Source organism: Sinocyclocheilus anshuiensis, unplaced genomic scaffold (assembly GCF_001515605.1).
Source record: "Sinocyclocheilus anshuiensis isolate Anshui unplaced genomic scaffold, SAMN03320099.WGS_v1.1 scaffold637, whole genome shotgun sequence".
NCBI classification, from domain to species: domain Eukaryota; kingdom Metazoa; phylum Chordata; class Actinopteri; order Cypriniformes; family Cyprinidae; genus Sinocyclocheilus; species Sinocyclocheilus anshuiensis.
The window spans coordinates 1,000,049-1,018,651 of NW_015539816.1; the positions used below are offsets into that span (position 1 = coordinate 1,000,049).

The 18,603-nt window shown below is 38.7% G+C and overlaps 1 protein-coding gene across 1 annotated transcript in view; it reads left to right on the forward strand.

Annotated features, from left to right (window-relative positions):
- bach2b (BTB and CNC homology 1, basic leucine zipper transcription factor 2b) overlaps window positions 1-18,603 on the forward strand; it is a 32,023-nt gene that overhangs the window by 9,335 nt on the left and 4,085 nt on the right. The window contains exons 3-4 of the mRNA XM_016480007.1: window positions 9,010-10,500; window positions 17,832-18,038. Coding sequence (XP_016335493.1) covers window positions 9,010-10,500; window positions 17,832-18,038 — 1,698 coding nt within the window. The remainder of the gene's footprint in view (window positions 1-9,009; window positions 10,501-17,831; window positions 18,039-18,603) is intronic.

Sequence of the window (18,603 nt, forward strand, 5' to 3'; positions counted from 1 at the left end):
TCATTTTCTCCACAGGGAAACTGATTTTGAATGTTAACTTTTAAACCTTCAAAAGCACACTTACTGTGAGCTACAAGACTGTTAATCGATGCATGGTTTTGATGAAACGATCAGCACAGATTATTTCAACTTTTTTGTGTTTTTTTGTTTTTTTTTAAATGATCATGATTTCATGTTAAAAACTACATTACCCATGATTCTGCAGAAAAATTCTGTGCTTCATGGGATTGAAGTTCTTTACCTCATTAATACATTAAGTACACAAACTTGTACCTTTGTGTTTTTGTCTTATTTTCTAAAATTTTTTTGCCTCAAATCAAAGTTTGTAATGTTGTGATTCACCTCGTAGCTGATTGGTTTAATTGACTTTATTTTAAAATCTCTATGGAGAAAAAAAAAATGGGAAAAATACTTCCATAACCGAGGCGACTGAAAGATTTGGCTGGCTATTTCACTCTATTTCCTAATATTCACCATCGTCCATGGCAACTCTATATATAATTCCGCTTATCCGGGTAAATGAAACCGGTGCTACTTTCAATGTCTTTCGTTTCGCACCGCAGATTCGTACGCTGCTGTTGCATACAAATGCTACTTGCGCCATCTTGTGTCTCAATTATTTTTTTGAAAATTACTTCAGAAGATTTCTGTATTTGTTCTTACTGTAATAGTGCTGCAGTGTTGGTCTAAATCTCAAGGTACTCTGCTCGTCCGAGTTTCGACTTCGTTGTACATTGTAATATACTACTTAGTTCTTAGCAGGAGCTTTTAGGTAACATGTTCACTAAAACAAATGCTTGAAGTGTACTAATACGTGTATTTGGCGAATAGCCATATAGCACATGAGATAAAGTACAGTCATTAGCCCATCATTACTGCAAGAATCTTCTGCAGAGAACTGCACAACGTACCTGTTTTTGCGCCGAGTACAATTTATTTGAATGCAGTACTTCAGAGCTTGATTGAACTTGAATATTGATGTATACCAGACAGTATGTGTGTGTGGTGTGGTATTTGTGAGTGTGTGTATGCATACTTGAGTCCCGCAGCTGTGCTCTGCAGCTGTGTCACTGTGATTCAGCATTGCTTTAGACAGCCAGCGTCAGTCTGTGTCTGTATGTTTATGTATGTCTGTCTCGGCGACTCTGATTCAGCACTAGTCTGTACAGTGACCTCAAACCACCTCCTGTTATAAAGTTTACAGTCCTCCACACGGAGCCACTTGTGAATAGCAACCACATGCGATTCAGCACCATTGCAACACTCTCAAACCCCAACACACACGTACACTGCAAAACACGTATCTAAACACACCCTATACTACAGTGAATTGCAAAATATCCTCATTCCTCAAAACACTAGCTCTGTGAAACTATTTCTGAAGGGCCTGTTGGGAGGGTCGCTTTGAATTGCTGAATTTAAAGAGATTTCCTTCCCTTGTTTAGCATGTTTGATGTTCCTTCAATGTTTTGCCCAGTACTATGATATATTATGATACATTCATTGTTCCTAATAAGCAGTAGATAAATCATTGAAGGTTAAGTAATTTTAATTTTAAAGGTTAAGGTAACATTTTCCAATAATGTTCAATTCATTAATATTTTGAATGCATTAGGTATCATGATGAATTAACAAAGAATAATACACTGTCGTTCAAAAGTTTGCGCTCAGTAAGTTCTTTTTTAATCATTTCATATTTTTATTCAGCAAGGATGCATTAAATTGATCAAAATTAACAGTAAAGACATTTATAATGTTAAAAAGAGATTTAAAAAAAAAGAAAGAAATCTTTCTTGAATGAAACCTTTCGAGAAAAAAAGACATTTCTAAAAGAAAATATTAAGCAGAACAACTTTCATAACTGATATTAATAAGAAATGTTTCTTGAGCAACAAATCAGCATATTAGAATGATTTCTGAAAGATCGTGTGACACTGAAGGCTGGAGTAATGACTGCTGAAAATTCAGCTTTGCCATCACACATTTGAACATATATTAAAATAGAAAAGTGTTTTTAAATTGTAATATTTTACAATATTGCTGTTTTTACTAATACTTTCAAAACATTAAAAATAGCACCAACCTCAAACTTTTGAACAGTAGTGTAGTTTGACAGCATTTATTGATACATAGACTAATATATACATTTTTATAACATTTCAATTAGAATAAATTAACATAAGCGGAATATATTATGAACAAACATGAAATAACCATGAACAATAGTATATTTATTAAAAAAATAAAGTAATTTACCTAGATTAATAAATGATTAAATAAAGGTATTTTTCATTGTTATGATGCCTAATGCGTTAATGAATTTAACCTTTTGTAAAGTGTTACCATAATTTATTTGTTCACTTTTACATGTTTTTCGCTTACATTCTTAATTGAATTGAATTTAAACTAATTATTTAATATATAATATTTTATTTTATCCTCTCTCTGACCATTTGAATTCAACAGGCAGTTTTCGGGTTTCTGAAACACCAGTGGTTGCACCACCTCATAAGCACATATACAGAAAATGTCTCATTTGAGGGAATAGGTAAAATGTTTAGCAGGTGTTACGGTTAATTGCTGATATACCCAAACATGGTGAGAGGCTTTCAAGCAGGTCAGGACCTGGCTCGGGCAGTCGAGGAGTAATCCTGAGGGATAGAGCAGGTCAGAGAGGAAATAACAGCAGACTACATGAATGCTGCACGAGACTATCACACTTTTGCAGCCGATCATGCAGATGGAGGGAGATCTGTCTTCCATCACAGCCAGGGGGGGTTGGGCAGAGAGGGAAAGCCAGCAAGAGAGGAAGACCGTCTGTTAAATGTTAATCTGTGTAAGAAGAGAAATTACTCGAGAAGGGAAACAAGAGTGAAAAAGTCTTAAAGGCCAAACAACGCAGCGATGTCCAGCTCTTAAGGACGGCAAGGTCATGTCCTTTTCTCTGTCTGGTTGTGTACCGTAAACCTCACTTTGAGAGGATTAGCCAGTAGAGTATCTGATTTAATCCATCACACTAGGGAGGGCTAACTCTAAATCTGTCAAGCGTTTACCCATCTGAGTGTCTGCATGTGGCTTTATGTGTGTACGTGTCTGACACATTATACAGTGGACCCAAAATGAATTTGGGCACTTTAGATAAACCTGTAAATATCTGAATGGCTATGGTATTAAATAGCTAAATCTGCATCTGAAAAACAAATGTTTCAAAATAAACCTTACCTTTTAGCCATTTTTCCAGTTCATTTTTCCAAATGGGTCCATGAGTTTGTATGAGAGAAGGAAAAAGAGATAGTGGTCAGCAGAGTGTCCACAATAAAGAAAATTGTAAAAGGATGTAAAATTAAAAGGAATAAAGGGCAATGAGTTAAATAAATAATTGATGTAAGGAAATTTTTCATTTAAAAGAAGTTCTTAGAAATGTATTGTTTTTGTCATTTCTATCAGAGAGTATCGTCTCCTGTTTTGTGTTTTTTTTCTGCATGTTATTCATATCACATTACTGTGATTTTGTGGACAGAAGTTTTTCAAATATTAGTAAGTAGTGAAGTAGTGAAATGTCTTTTTTTTCTGAAAAGTAATAATAAAAGAATAAGCCAAGTTAGGATTTTTTTCTTCATTATGACTTTATGCATCAAAAAAGAAAAGAAAAGAAAAAATATGCTTATTATAACATTTTGTCGTATTCACGTCAATGTATGTGTAAATTGCATTTGAATGTATTTTTAATATTAAATAAAAACTAAAAATAGCATCACATCATTATATGAACCTTAAATTACCTTAAATAATAAAAAAAAACAAATACATAAAATTATAACAACAAAAATAGTGGTAATAGTTGAAATGTCCAAGATCTCCCGAATTGTAAATTTACAATTTTTCCACATGGATAAAAACGTGACAGGTTTAGCGTGATTGGTCCATGACCGTTCGAGATATAGTAAACCTTTTCACATTTTATTTATGCAGTGCTAAAAATGATGAACTGCCACCTTAAAACATGGTATTTGTGGTCATTTTGAAGGTCTGTGTTTCAAAACCCACTGATCTGCCTTCTCCAACTTTGTGTACGAACCTACGAATTGCCTATGATGCTCAAAAATGCTGTCTCAGTAGGTTTTGAAGCACAGCCAATAAATGCCCTTACCGTGGCCCCGCACATTCGCGTTCAGCATGAGCCGTGACTTTGTGCTGCAGCGTGGCTCATTTGTCTGTGTCTGCATTTGGAATTTAATGTCAGGTTAGTCAGCAGATTTCATATCACTGGCGTCCCGTCTTTAGTAGAGGTTTTGTATTTTTCAGACATCCATTGTCATGCGGATCTTTGCCTTATTAACATTCATGACATGCAGGAATTTGGTGGAGCGAATTTACATAAATTAGCCATCTCTGCTACTGAGAGAGGAAAGGCAGAAGATCAAAGAGAGGGGGAATGAATGAACGAGAGGGCAGGTGTGAGGGGTTTATAGCATTCCGTGACCTTTTTATGGAAGGAATCGCTTGGCACAATTCCCGAATAGTCAGGAGTTGTCAGGATGCATGATGTAAAATTCATGTAATTTCCTGCTTTGTAACAATATGACTCTTTTGAGGCCCAGTGAGGGAGAATAGTCTGTAGTCGGAATTAGCATAAATGGCCCAGATCTGTCATAGAGATAAATTTGCTCCTTTGTCTGTTTCCCACATAATAAATGTTGTTAACAGGTCCAGTGGCTCATATGTCAAAGTCTGTCCCTTAATGAGCTGCAATAGTGCTTTATTTTTCCTCTTCTGTGAGCACCTTTTGTCTTCTCTTTTGTTGTTTGTCTTTGTAGCGCTACACGGTTAAAGGGATCGTTCACCCAAAAATGTTAGAATCATTCTTTTGAGTTGGATCTTTTCATTTAATTGGTTGAACCTATTCGTAATTATTTGTTCATAATTGATTGCTTCATGAATTGGACTGAACCAGTTCTGATGTCTCACTGATCTAGTCACAGCAGTTAAAGGGATACTTCATCCAAAAATTAAAATTCTATCATCATTTACTCGCACTCATGTCGTTCCAAACCTGTATGTTTCAGTTCCATTGACTTCTATTGTATTTTCTGTCCGCTCAGGTGGAAGTCAATAGGAACTGAAGCTGTGGGGTTACCAACATTTTTCAAAATATCTTCTGACTTCTTCTAGAAGGTAGTCAGTGAATAAATGTCTAAATTCATTCTAGATTTCAATCTGTTCATCACACAGAGAGTAATATTTGGATTATTATACTTTTATGCAGACATGAGGGTGAGTAAATAATAAATGAATTTATATTTTTAGTGTTGTTATCCCTTTAAGCCTTTGTGTCGGATCGTATGACCCACCCCCACCCCATTTTAATTCTAACCCCTCCATCTTTTAATTCTTTCCCTTTGTTTTCACATTTCCATTGCTCCATGCTCTTCATTCCCTCACTACTTTCCATCCCTCTTGCCTTCCTTCTTTTCTTTTGTCTCCATCAGGCTGATGGGTGCGTGTCACAGAGACACTTGTAGTAGCAGTCACAGATGGCGCAGCCGATGCTGTCTGCTGATGTCAGCTGAAAAACACATTTCAGCACTTTTTTCCCCAGCAGAGAGAGCTGTTTGTCAGGCATAGCCTCTCCATACCTTTACACCTCCCGGCATTACTGTCTCTCTCCACCTTCTGTCACAAAACGTTGGGCAAATGTAAAAGATTTTCAGGTTTTTGATGATATTCAATTTATTTTCTAGATATCTATTGAAAGGGTTGATTTCCAATCTCCTTCTCTTCTATTGTAAAATGAATAATCATAGTTTTCTTAACTAGTGTATCAATTCTGGTATTTATGTTACAAGCAATGTCTGTATTTGGTGTTCTGCATTTGTTCTTTTTTTAAATCAGAGCCAAGTACATTTAAAATGTTAAATTCGAATTATTTTTATTTAAATGCATCAGTATAACAACAGCAATATTCAGCCACATATCTACATTTTTACCGGAATATTTGAATATATGAAAAGTATCATGCAAAGAATTTTGATTAATTTAAACATTCATTTCAATGATCGATTTAAAGAATTCATTTGATTCAACATTTTTAATTTATTATTGGATATGAATTGAATACTAATGCCATTTTTGCTACTGAAACATAAATCAGAGATGTAATTAAAACATCTTAAGAAACTTAATTGAAAAAAATGCATTAAAATAATTGTACTATTCACAATAATGCTTAATTTTAAAACTCCCACAAATTATCATGAATATTCACTAATTCAAGGGTCTTTATTAATGCTTGTATGATAAGGTTACGCTGACTGATCTTGCTTTAAAAAAAAAAAATCCATCGTTGGTTTGAATTAAATCTCTCCCTCATTCCGTATCTGTTCCTTTCTCTCCTAAGTGGACACACTTCCTAACTAAGAGCCATGATCATCCCCTTCAGACACACATGTACACTCTACATACAATCCTCCCCCACACCCGTACACTGTACAGTACACACACACACATACAATACACACACTAGCACACACCATCCCCCACAAAGATTACGAGTCAGCAGCTTCCTCTCAACAGTGACTGATTAGCGCTGTTGTGTTGCCAGCGGGCAGATGAGCTTCTCTCTCTCTCTCGCTCTCTCTCTGTACTATAATGCGTCTACTGGACACAGACAGCCCCGGATGACTCAGAGTCGGTAGTCATCGGTTTTGTTTGTGTGCATATATGTGGATGCTATAGAACCTTTTGTATGTGTATGACTGGATGAGCATGACATCTCTGAAGGAGATGGAAAATAAATGTCATCTATTATTCATTCAAATCTTTCTTAGGAATATTTGATTTATTCTTCATTCTGCACTTTGCAAGAATGGAAGTCTATAGATTTGCACATCATCATACATCATTACTCATATATCTGGAATACTTGATTCTGATTGGTCAATCACAGCATTTCACAGTCAAATATTCTTTTATAATGAACACTAAACAGTTTACTGTTGTCCCTGGCAACAAGTCCTCCTACACTGAGCTGGTTTCATGTTTCTGCGTCATTCTGCAGTGTCTTTCATCTCACATATAAAAAAGAAAGTAATACTGAAAGTATTTCATGTCCCTTTTTTTTTTTTTTTTAAATTAGCCATAAAATTAGGGGGATAATGAACAGTCAGCTGATCATTATCAGAAAATAAATCTCTTCAGAAAGATTCTGATCACCCTGTCTGGATTCATTTTGAGATAATATCCATCTGACTGTACATTATATGTTCTATTTTAAAGGAGGGAAACTATTTCTTATGTAGTGTCTAATTATCATTTGAATTGAAGTTTCAAAATATAGCCAAAGTCCAAAGCCTATGCATGTTCTGCTTTTCAGACACTGGTATATTTCCTTTTGAATATATTCAAATATAGTTGATAATTAATACAGGTAACATTCAAATGACTTAACAAGGTCCTCAAAAGTTTGTACAGGAAAAAAAGGTTTGAAATTATACTAAAGAATTCTTGGAATGTGTGCTTTTGTGATTTTACTGTAATCAAAGAGACAACAGTTAGCTTAATCCATAGTCTTTCACTCAGTGTAAGAGTGTGTTTCTGTCTAATTTGTTTTACGTTCCCCACACTACAGTAATCAGCTGTGCTTTGACTCATTGTAACAGAAAAGGCTCATTTAACCACAAGCTTGGGTTTTCCCTCCATGCCTTTGCCCTGACTGTAAATACAATCCCCATGTTTTTTTCCAAATGGAAAAATCTACAAAACAAATTATTTGGTTCTGGTGTTATAGTAGGAAAGAGGTTCTCTGAACTCCCTTCTAACCACAAGAAAAGTGTGATGATAACATCTAGGAAGACTTACTGTTGCTGTTTGTCCCTATCAACAAAACAAACAAACTCATAGTAAGCAGTGTCTTGTCTCCCATTCATTGAACATAAATTGTTGATCTCATTCCCTCCCATCTATGAGCACAAGTTCACTTGTGCTGTTAAGCACTTTACATCATTGAGGGAGAAGAGAGAGCACTTTGTGGACTGAACAATGCTGGCCCAGATCAAAGTCCAGCCATTGTAATGTGTCTGAGAACGACGAGCACCTACATCGACGTCTGTCCATGACGTTTTGACTCTAGCATAGCACAGGCAGAGTCTGACTCACTGGCAGAGAAAGAACAAAATCCAAGGGTTTTGAGACATTTTAGTAGTTTGTTTTGACTTGAAAAGCTACTTTTAGTGATGTAACGGTAATGTAATAATTTGCTTAATATGAATTATCAATCAGCATTCAATTACAATTTCTCTAGTTTACAAGTGAGCCTATACAGAGAGTTATATAGAGCCTGGGTTTATAGATCTTACAAGGTGGGGGGGAATCTCAAAACTTGAAAAGCTGTGAGACTGGGTTATTATTTTCTCCCCACCTAAATGCACTTACTCACATGCGCTAACAGCACAAAGGCCACAGTGGGCCTGCCAAGCTTTTGCAGGCTCAGGCATTTACATAATTATCTAGCATTAGGTCAAATGGAAGGCTTCCATTTCTGTCTGCATCTGTTTCTCACTCTCTCTCTCTCAGCAGGCTCAGGATGGCTGTAGTAGGGATAAGCTGTAAGAGTCCTAGAGCCCATTAGGCTTTAAGGTGGCTCACCCAAGGGATAGATGTGACATTATGTTTACAAACCCACAGGCTTTTACCTGTTGCTGCAATACCATTCACAACAAACTGGGGGCGCTAGCCAAGCTTAACCTAGAGAGGTGAATGTCAGATATCTTTGTTACATAAATGAGGTTGGTCTCTTGACCTTAACGACAGCCTCCACCTTTTCACTTTTTATTTCCCGCTGTATAGAACGTTCGGTGCTGACCTGATAAAAGATTAACTGGCACTTTACAGTGTTTGTTTACGGTCATTTGAGCTGTCGAGTTCTCTCAGCACACTCCGAGTGCCCTGAACAATGGCAGTGCTGATGGTAACATTGGCAATTTCCCCTGTTCTTTCTGTGTGTGTCCGCAGGTCAGTGCCCGGGGATTCGCTCCATTGTTACAGTTTGCCTATACAGCTAAGCTGCTGCTCAGCAGAGAAAACATCCAGGAGGTCATCCGCTGTGCTGAATTCCTGCGCATGCACAACCTGGAGGACTCCTGCTTTCGCTTCCTGGAGGCCCAACTGCGCAGTGAGGAGGACGGCCTGGTCCTCTGTCGCAAGATGGCATCTGAGAGCAATCACTCGGAGGATGAGAGCATGCAACCTGAGTTGCTGACGACAACGCCAACTGCAGTGACCCTGTCTGGCTCTCCACGCTCTCGCCGTGAACTCGCCCTGAACTCCTTGCGACGGCCAGACCATGAGCGGCTGGCAGCGACAGAGGAGTTCGCTGATGGACGGATGGACTTCGAACGACAAGGCACCTCAGACCTGCCACGATGCCCTAAGTACAGGAAGTACCAGTGGGCATGCAACAAGCACAATAACGACACCTCCTCACACACCAGTACCTCAGGTTTTCCAAGCACATTCAAGGAGATGAACAGGCCAGCTGTGATGCAAATCAAGAAGGAGCCACGCAGCGAGGAAGAGTCCATCTCGCTTTGCCTGTCAGGGGATGAGCAGGATGGTGGTGAAAAGGACAGTGTGGCCGAGATGGAACTGGATGGTTCCATTGCAGTGGACCAACCGAAAGGCAGCAGCAAGTCACCCACCTGCCTACGAACTCTCTTTAAGAAGGACCTGCCTAGCGCACCCCAGCAGCTCTTCGCTAACAGACTCGTCAATGCCCAGGATAAAGGAACCACTCAGGGAGACCACAAAAAAGACTACAGGCTTTCGCTTGGCAATGAGCTTGGCATGCCTGTGGCGTTCCCCAAAGACGCAGATGGTTTCCCGCCAGGGCTTTCGTTGAAGTCAGCTCCCTGCGATGGTGTGTGCAAGCAAGAGGTGGAGCCAGACCGCCGCAGTGTCATCTTCTCCTCAGGGCCCTGTGACCGACTGGGTACACCCACCCACTCCCATCCCAGTGGGAACTCACTGGAGAAGGAGCTCTCAGAACACATGCCAAAGGGATTGTGGGCCGGCGCCAGCCAGTCCCTCCCCAGCTCCCAGACCTACTCCCCCAGCACCACAGCCAGCGACCCACCCCTGCTTTGCCGCCAAAGGCCCAATACCAGTTGCCCAGTGCCAATCAAGGTATGCCCGCGATCGCCCCCCTCAGAGACCAGAACTCGGACCTCCAGTTCCTGTTCGTCATATTCTTATGCTGAGGACGGGAGCGGCGGGTCCCCCTGCAGCCTGCCGCAGTTCGAGTTTTCGTCCTCGCCTTGCCCCAATGTGACACGGTGTCTCACGACTGACCCGCAGGAGGCAGGCGGTGGGACGGATGAGTTATTTGCACGGGTCCGGCCCAAGATAAAGTGCGAGCAGTCGTATGGAACCAATTCCAGTGATGAGTCAGGGTCCTTTTCGGAGGGGGACAGTGAATCATGTCATGCTCGAGAGCAAGGCCCTGAGGTGAGTCTTTTAGATTTCTCTCTCGTGTTTACCAGTTGTCCAACAGTCGTCCTTCCAGAAGCACACTATGCATCTCATACCCTGAAGTCCATTCATTCAGAAACCAATTAGATTGAGCACTCTACCCTCATGCTATCACAGACCTCCCCTTTGAGCCCTATTCATTGAATAGAGCTGCAGACTCCTAATGGGCCAATAAACACTGTAATAATTTTAATGTCTGGACCGACATGAACGTACTCTGACCTTTTGTGTTGCCTGGAAAAGGCTAATAGTGTGGAATAAATCAGAGAGGAGCAAACATGATTTGACAATCAAGTTTTGTATAGGGAAAGCACAGTAAGCGATGACTGAAATCGGGTCTCTTAAAATATGATCTGTCCTTTGACAGAAGAGCTTGGCTCAGATTTTGAGAAAGTGATAAAGGGATAGTTCACCTAAAAATGACAGTTTGGTCATCATTTAATCACTCTCATGCTGTTATGAGCACCTGTATGACTTACTTTGTTCAGCAGAAGACAGATGTTATTTTAAAAATGTCTCAATGTTTTTTGTCCATATAATGAAAGTCAGTGGGGTCCTGTGTTATCTTTGGACCCCAGTGAGTTTTATTATATGAACAAAGCAGATGAAACATTCTTCAAAATATCTTTCATGTTCACAGAGCAAAGAAAGTCATACAGGTTTTGGATAACATGAATACAGGATGACAGAATTCTAATTTTTGGGAGAACTATCCCTTTAAAATTGTTCAAATCAAAATTGAATCTAAAACTTTAAAACCATTTTTCTCAGTCTCAGTGTTAACATGGCAATGTACAGTACAATGGAATGATGAAGTGAAGATAAAAGTAAAACAGTGCAAAATAGGGCAGCTAAGAATAGGTCAAAAATATATATAGCCATACTGTAGGCAAAAGAGTCATGTGTAATGTAACAGAGTAAGCTACAATTCACAGCTTCATCCTCAGAAAATTTTAAAGCGAGAATCAGAGCATATGTTCACACACCAAGCCCCAGTGCTTCTTTAAGCTCAAAGTATATGATATCTCTCATCGTCTTTCTAAAGAAGCTTCCCTTTGATGGTGAAGACGAGACATTGATAAAAGACTGTTTATGAGGTTTGGTATGAAGATAAAGAATGGATAAACACTTATGTGAAGTTGGTTAGAGGATGTTTTCTGATCTGAGTGCGAGTTGAGCGAGATTTCACTAGGGATGATGTTATATATTTTGAAAGAGTGAAGCACTATAAAGGAGAATGAGAGATCTTCATCTTTATAGACTGGAGATGAGACCTTTTAGGAATGCATGTAGGGGCCATGATTGAGAAACTGGTCCGTTGCCATGGCAACACTGAGCACTCAGGAATGAATTGGCTAGTTTCCAGCAGTTTGTGCATTGTTTCTGTGTTGTGCTTAAAAGACACGAGACACTGTGTGCAGCATCCGAACAGCTAGACAAGCCAGATGCTAATGTCAGAACATCTGACTCTTCATTTGGCTTTACAATGGAGCTTTGTTGTTTAACTAGTTTACTCTCTCTTTCCAGTTTGCATTCAGCAACAGACCAAAATTCACTTAAAGATTACTCATTTCACTAAATGGCTTCATTTAGTTTCAGGTACAATGGAGTTGGAATTGTATCTCCAGATGTTCAAGATCTCAGATAGCTGCTGATGCTGAAAGCTCTCATGACACTCTAGTATCTGAAATACCATTTCATTCCAAAGTTCACTCTTCTTCTCAGTTTCGTTCTCACTGTTGTTTTACAACCTGACCGTTTATTTGAAGCTAGGCTGACAAAAGTCTGTTAAAAGGACTGAAAGTCTCGCTTCTTTCATTCAGAAACTTCATCGAGAGCAAGCGCTAGCTTTCATACTCTTTTCATGCATCATATGCTGTAAATTGGCTTTTTTTCACTCAGTGCTCAAGAAACATTTCTTATTATCAATGTTGAAAACAATTATGCTACTTAATATCTTACCAAAAACTTGTTTACAAATTGTTCGTTTTTATAAAAACCCCTTGCTTATAGATAAACAAACTCCCATCTTTCTGTCTCTCTCTTTCTTTTTTACTTGCTCTCTCCCCTAGAGATATGACAGTATAAACACAATATAAACAGACTTTTGAGGGAAGAGACTCTGTCCTTTCTGTGGTTTTACAGCAAATGGCAGGTGAGAGAAAGAGCATGACAGAGAGAGGAGTATCTGCACACAAAGAGAGAAACACAGTCTCAAAAATAGCTTCAGCCTGCTGCTCCAAACAATGAATTCAAGAGAGGAAGGAAGTTGTTAAACTGTAGGCTAATCATAGTGCTAGTCTAGATACTGGAGTTAAACCAGGTCTTTGAACTTTTCTCTCTCCTTCATGAGTCATAGACAGTATCACTTACCCTCTGCGATCAGCACCTATTCAAACAGGAAGAGCTGAGGTCCAAGAGCAGCTGTATTCCCATATCATTTGATTTGGCCTTACTTGAACCTGTTTCACACACAATAATATATACTTTTTGAGGTTCAATTGACACCAAGAAGATACTGAAGGAGTGAAGTCTTAACTGCTTTTAAGGGCAACTCACTCCTAAACAGCTACCTGAAGATTTCACTGTAGATTGACAGCAGAAATTTCAGGAGAGGGGGCAAAAAAAAGGTCCTGAGGTAAAAAAATGTTTTTTAAAAAAGCCCTACTGAGGGCCATAATCATATCTTGAGATCTTTGAGAAGATTTCTCCAACATTTTCTTTATGCTTTAGTCATTCGGTTACACTGGGTGAAGTATTGATCTCGAAGTGAGTGGGTGTGATCAGAAAAGCCCACAGACGAAAATCTCACTCTCACTTCTTCATTCTCATTCTTCAAAATCAAGGTGCAAGAAGCATTAACCCTTTAGCTACATGCACCGCAGGAAGTGAGGAGTGAAGTCAGAACCATTTCTGTTCCTCTCATTCCGTCTTTAAAGCCAAGCCGCTCTCTCAATATGAGCCGATTGTGGTCTACGAATTATTCGTCAGATGTTGCATTGGTGAACTGTAAAACCGCACGATTAAAATATGCTCAAGGTGAAAAACTGAAATATTACGAAAGCTCACTGTTTGTTTGTTCAAGTAGAATCGGATATTACATGTTTCTGTTTAATGAATGGATGTCTAGAGTCAATCTAAAACTCGGTTAAATTTGAAACTTGCTTAGATATAAAAAAAAACATGGAGTGTAAATCGCTGCAGTTTGTTATGTTGGAATAATGATTTATAGTAAACTTTTTTTAGTAAACATGATCAAAGGTGTAGATTTAAAACATTACCATGAGAAATTTCTGCTTCTTTTTTCAGTTTTAGTTCATTTAGTACTAGATTGATATATCAGTCAAATAACTCTGCTATTTAGCCATTTTGAACTTTTTGTTCAAAAAAAAGGAATGAAAAGAAATTCAAACAAATGCTGTCCTTTTGAACTTTCTATTCACAAAATAATCCTGAAAAAAAAAATCAGTTTCTACAAAAGTATTAAGCAGCAACTTGTTCCATCACTGATAATACTAAGAAATCAGCATCAGCAAGAAAAATTGTGTGACACTGAAGACTGGAGTATGGACTGCTAAATATTCAGCTTTGCCAACACAGGAATAAATTAAATTTTAAATTATATTTAAATATAAAACAGTTATTTTAAATAGTAATAATTTCCAATAATTCTGTATTAGCAAAAGTTAAATCTAAAAAAGGTACAGTTTTTAATTTATAGTAAAAGTATATAAGAGCTATATGTTTTTACACAAGCTATACAACTCAGATAATTTGGTCTTGGAATATTTTAGAATGGGAAACTTGTGGTCACATTGAAATTTCTGGCATTTAATTGATATTTTGGCAAATCCAAGTACAGTTTAAGACACTGTTGAGCTCTCCTCTGAAACCGACTGAGATTACTAGGGTCTGTTTCTCAGGAGAAAAATTTGAGAAGCTGGAGATTTAAGTCTCTATTAGCTCTTCATTTAAACTGATTGCCATCTAAGAGAAAAGAATTTCATTCCTACAAGATGGTGCTTTTTACTCCAGATGTGTTACATTAGGAATTTACCACTGACCTAGACAGGCATTCATACAGGCCATTTATCTTAGGCATACACATACACGCACAAGTAGACGCTTTGGTCCTGATGGGGAGGAAGCCCCATGGTGACCACAGACAGGCCCATCACTCCATCAGACAGAGTGAGTGTGTGCATGCGTGTCTGTCCTGTGTCTTTGAGAGGGGGGATGCATGCACGTGTGTGTGTGTGTGTGTGTGTGTGTGTGTTCTTCACCTTCAGAGGGAAGGACACACATTCCAGCGCTTACTCAGCCCCTGTGGAGAGTTCCAGTAATAGCAACAGGGCTGAGAGAAGAAAAACAAGAGAAGAAAGGAGGGAAGGTTAAAAAAAGAGGAATATCTTAGGGGGTGTTTCAGACTGTTTTCTTATCTGTGTCACATGGCGTCTCATTACCAAGACATGTGAAACAAAGAGATGCATAGCAGCACAGTAACGATTCTGGGAATGTCTGAAGGACAGTAATGATATTTAGCAAATAGATGATCTAATTACCTCTAAAGGCATTTTAACTGACCAGACGGCTAACTTCTCTTGTTATTTGCACATTAAAATGCATTTCCACAGTTTTTACTCACATTAGACAGGAAATTAAGAGCTCATCATAGAGACGGTGTGCTGATAATATTGCTAAAATATCTTGTGTGGGACCTCAGGCATTTGGCCTCTCTCATTCCAGTCATCTCTTTTGTTCATCGCCTTCCCACAATTCCCTTCTGCAGATGTCCATACTAAGAGAAAGGAAGGAAGGGACAAAAAGAGTGGGGACACTTTGCTCCCAGTAACAGATGAGTCCTACTTTTCACTGCAGACCCATTTCAAGAGTAATGACCTATAGAAAGAGTAAAGGGACAAGAGAAGAGAGAGAGACAGAATCAGGATCACGTTTGAATTTATAAGTGCCGCTGGTGTGTGTTCTGTCATCTCTGCCAGCTTTCTAAACTGGTTCTGGTGGTAAGACTCTAAATATAGACATCACTCTTACGCTACTGCCACACACACACACACACACACCCCTCAAACCGATATACCAGAGAGGGGAAGGACACATGAGAAGGTCATAGAAAGAAAGCGTCTCCTTGGACCGTGTAAAAACACATTTCTCTCCATCTAAAAAATCAGATCAAGACAACATAAAAATCACACTGATCATGTATGCGGAGCAATTCTCGATGTCAGCTGAGCTGTGAGGGTAGAAAAAGGTCTGTCCATCATTTATTAATGATGCCGTAGAGACAGAACGGGCCGTCCTGCCAGTGCTCCGGGCCCCCTGCTGCTCTGTGCCAGACTGAGCCAGATCTACACTTTCATCTTCTCTCAGTCTCAACCAGAGTCACCGTGGGCTTCCCAGCAGAGCGGTCCACTTCACATGGAAGAGTAGCTGCACCGCTGTGGTTCAGGTTTATGGGGTCATAATCACACAAAGCCCATGTGAGTTTTTAAGTAGGGCAGTACTATAGTCAGTATACTGGTTACACTATGGTTGCCTCATTCATTAACAACTCTAGTTTATGTGAGATTATTTTCATATTATGGCCAATAACCGAAAAATAGCCGATATTAAAATTCTGTAATTTTCTTTTGTGGAATAAATTAAAAAGAAAATCCCCAAATTAAAATTAGCCGATTTAAATACATCAAGTGAATTTACACATTTGATGTGCAGTATGAAGATATATATACTGTATATACATTTTGAGATATACATTAAAAGTGTTTTAAACATGAATTATTCATTTTAAATATTAAGCGTGCATTAGAGTAATTTTAAAGGCAAATATAGGGGAAATGAGCATGAACACATCTGAAAACCTAAAATTGGCCAATACCAGTAGATGTGAAAAATCTTTAATGTCAACTGATAATTGAAAAGGTTACCCATATATTGTATAATTTTCAGTTATGTACCATCGTTCCATATGGTATTTAAAATAAATGATAAAAACTATAAATTTATTCAGCAAGAATGCATTAAATTGATCAAAAGTGACAGTAAAAGATTTCCATTTCAAATAAATGCTGTTCTTTTAAACTTTCTATTAATCACAGAATTCAGAAAAAAGCCACAAAAAGTACAAAACTTATTTTATAATTGATAATAATAAGAAATTATTCTTGAGCACCAAATCAGCATATTAGAATGATTTCTGAAGGATCATGTGACACTGAAGACTGGAATAATGACTGCTAAAATAAATAAATCACATTTAAATAGAAAACTGTTATTTTAAATTGTAATTATATTTCACAATATGTCTGTTTTACTTGATTTTTTTATCAGATAAATGCAGACTTGGTGACTTTTTAAAATATTAAAAAAGTCTTACCAACCCCAAAACTTTTAAAATCGTACAGACAGAAGTCACCAGAAACATAGTGTTAAGCAGGTACAAAGACAAAGGTGATCTCTCTCAAAAATTTTGTATATCACCAGATTTACGTACTGGTTCTTGCTCCCTCTCACTTTGACTCATGACACTCATTCCTTCATTTATCCCTTGTGATAGCTCACTCTGACAACAGCAGGGTGTCGAAGTATGACATGCCCTCAGAAAGCCCTCCAGACCATGATGGAGAGAAGTCAAATGATGCTTTATACTGCCAAACGCTCATCGTACATGAAGGAGACACGAGTTCCTACTCCACTGAGTGTGTGTATGTAAGCAGCGATATGTTCAGAATCCACTGACAGCTTACCTCGTTAACACTTGTTATTTGCATACTCATGCCCTCTGGTAATCACCTGACAGGAATGTGAAACAGAGGAAGAAACGACACAAGTAGCTGAGCATTTGATCTCATTTCTCTGACAGAAAGATGCTTTCTTGTTCCTGTCTTTCTCACTCTTCGTTCTCAGTTTTTGTTCCTGTCTGTCTTTCTTGCTTTTGACCTCTTTGTTAATAAGTGATGCTGGTAGATGTTGTAAGCTTGAGATGTTAGAACTCTTGAGAAACATGTGAAGAACTGTGTTCTGCCTCCATCTAGTGGCGATGAAATACATTGCAAGTTCGGTTACATTTTTATTTCATCAGAATTCGCAGATCATTTTCCAAGAAGGATGATTTTTATTTTTTTTTTCAAACAAATGGCATAGTAAAAAACCTTGTGTGATGCTAATTGTGTCGAGTTCCCTTGTTCTGCCATCAACTGTCAATCAGTTGAGCTCTGACATAGAAATGCTTTCAGGAAGAAGAGCAAAAAGATCACAGAATAACGCTTTGCTCATGTATGTCTTTACAGGTCAAGCTTCCATTCCCAGTCGATCAAATCACAAATCTTCCACGCAACGACTTCCAAATGATGGTGAAAATGCACAAGCTGACCTCAGAGCAGCTGGAATTTATCCACGACGTGCGCAGACGCAGTAAGAACCGCATCGCGGCCCAGCGCTGCCGCAAGAGGAAACTTGACTGCATCCTGAACCTTGAGTGTGAAATACATAAACTGGTAAGCACACAAACACCTCAATGTCTCTGTCCTGCTGTATGTGACACAACATCTTTATTTTACACATCGGCCTTCAGGTTGTTATCAATCACCACAAGTGGCAGGGGACCTTATCTCGTAGGCTGTCACGTTGCCATGGCAACACCGCTACCTGTCAATCACAGAGCCGGTCCCATGCTGTTTCCATGATGGAGGCAGAGCCGACTGTCTTTGTGTGATGCGGTGTATGTGTATGATGCGCTCTGATGCCACATGTGCTGCATCCTCTATATAATCTCGCAGACAGCAGCAGGAGAAATGCCTCTGCTCCTCTTCTTTTCCTCCTCCTGCTCTTCCATCCTCTTATCGTCAGAGTTTGACAGCTATATTAAAGCTCAACTGAAATGAAGTTGTAGCATGAATGAATTTATGCAGAAGGGAGATGTGTGAAGTGTGTAGATCTCAATGGAGATTGAGAGCGGGAAGACAGTGTTAGTGCTGCAGGGTGACCTACATAACTCAGTTGGTCCCTATAGATCACTGTACATTCATAACAAAGTGTGTATGCATGCGTGTGGAGCAGGTT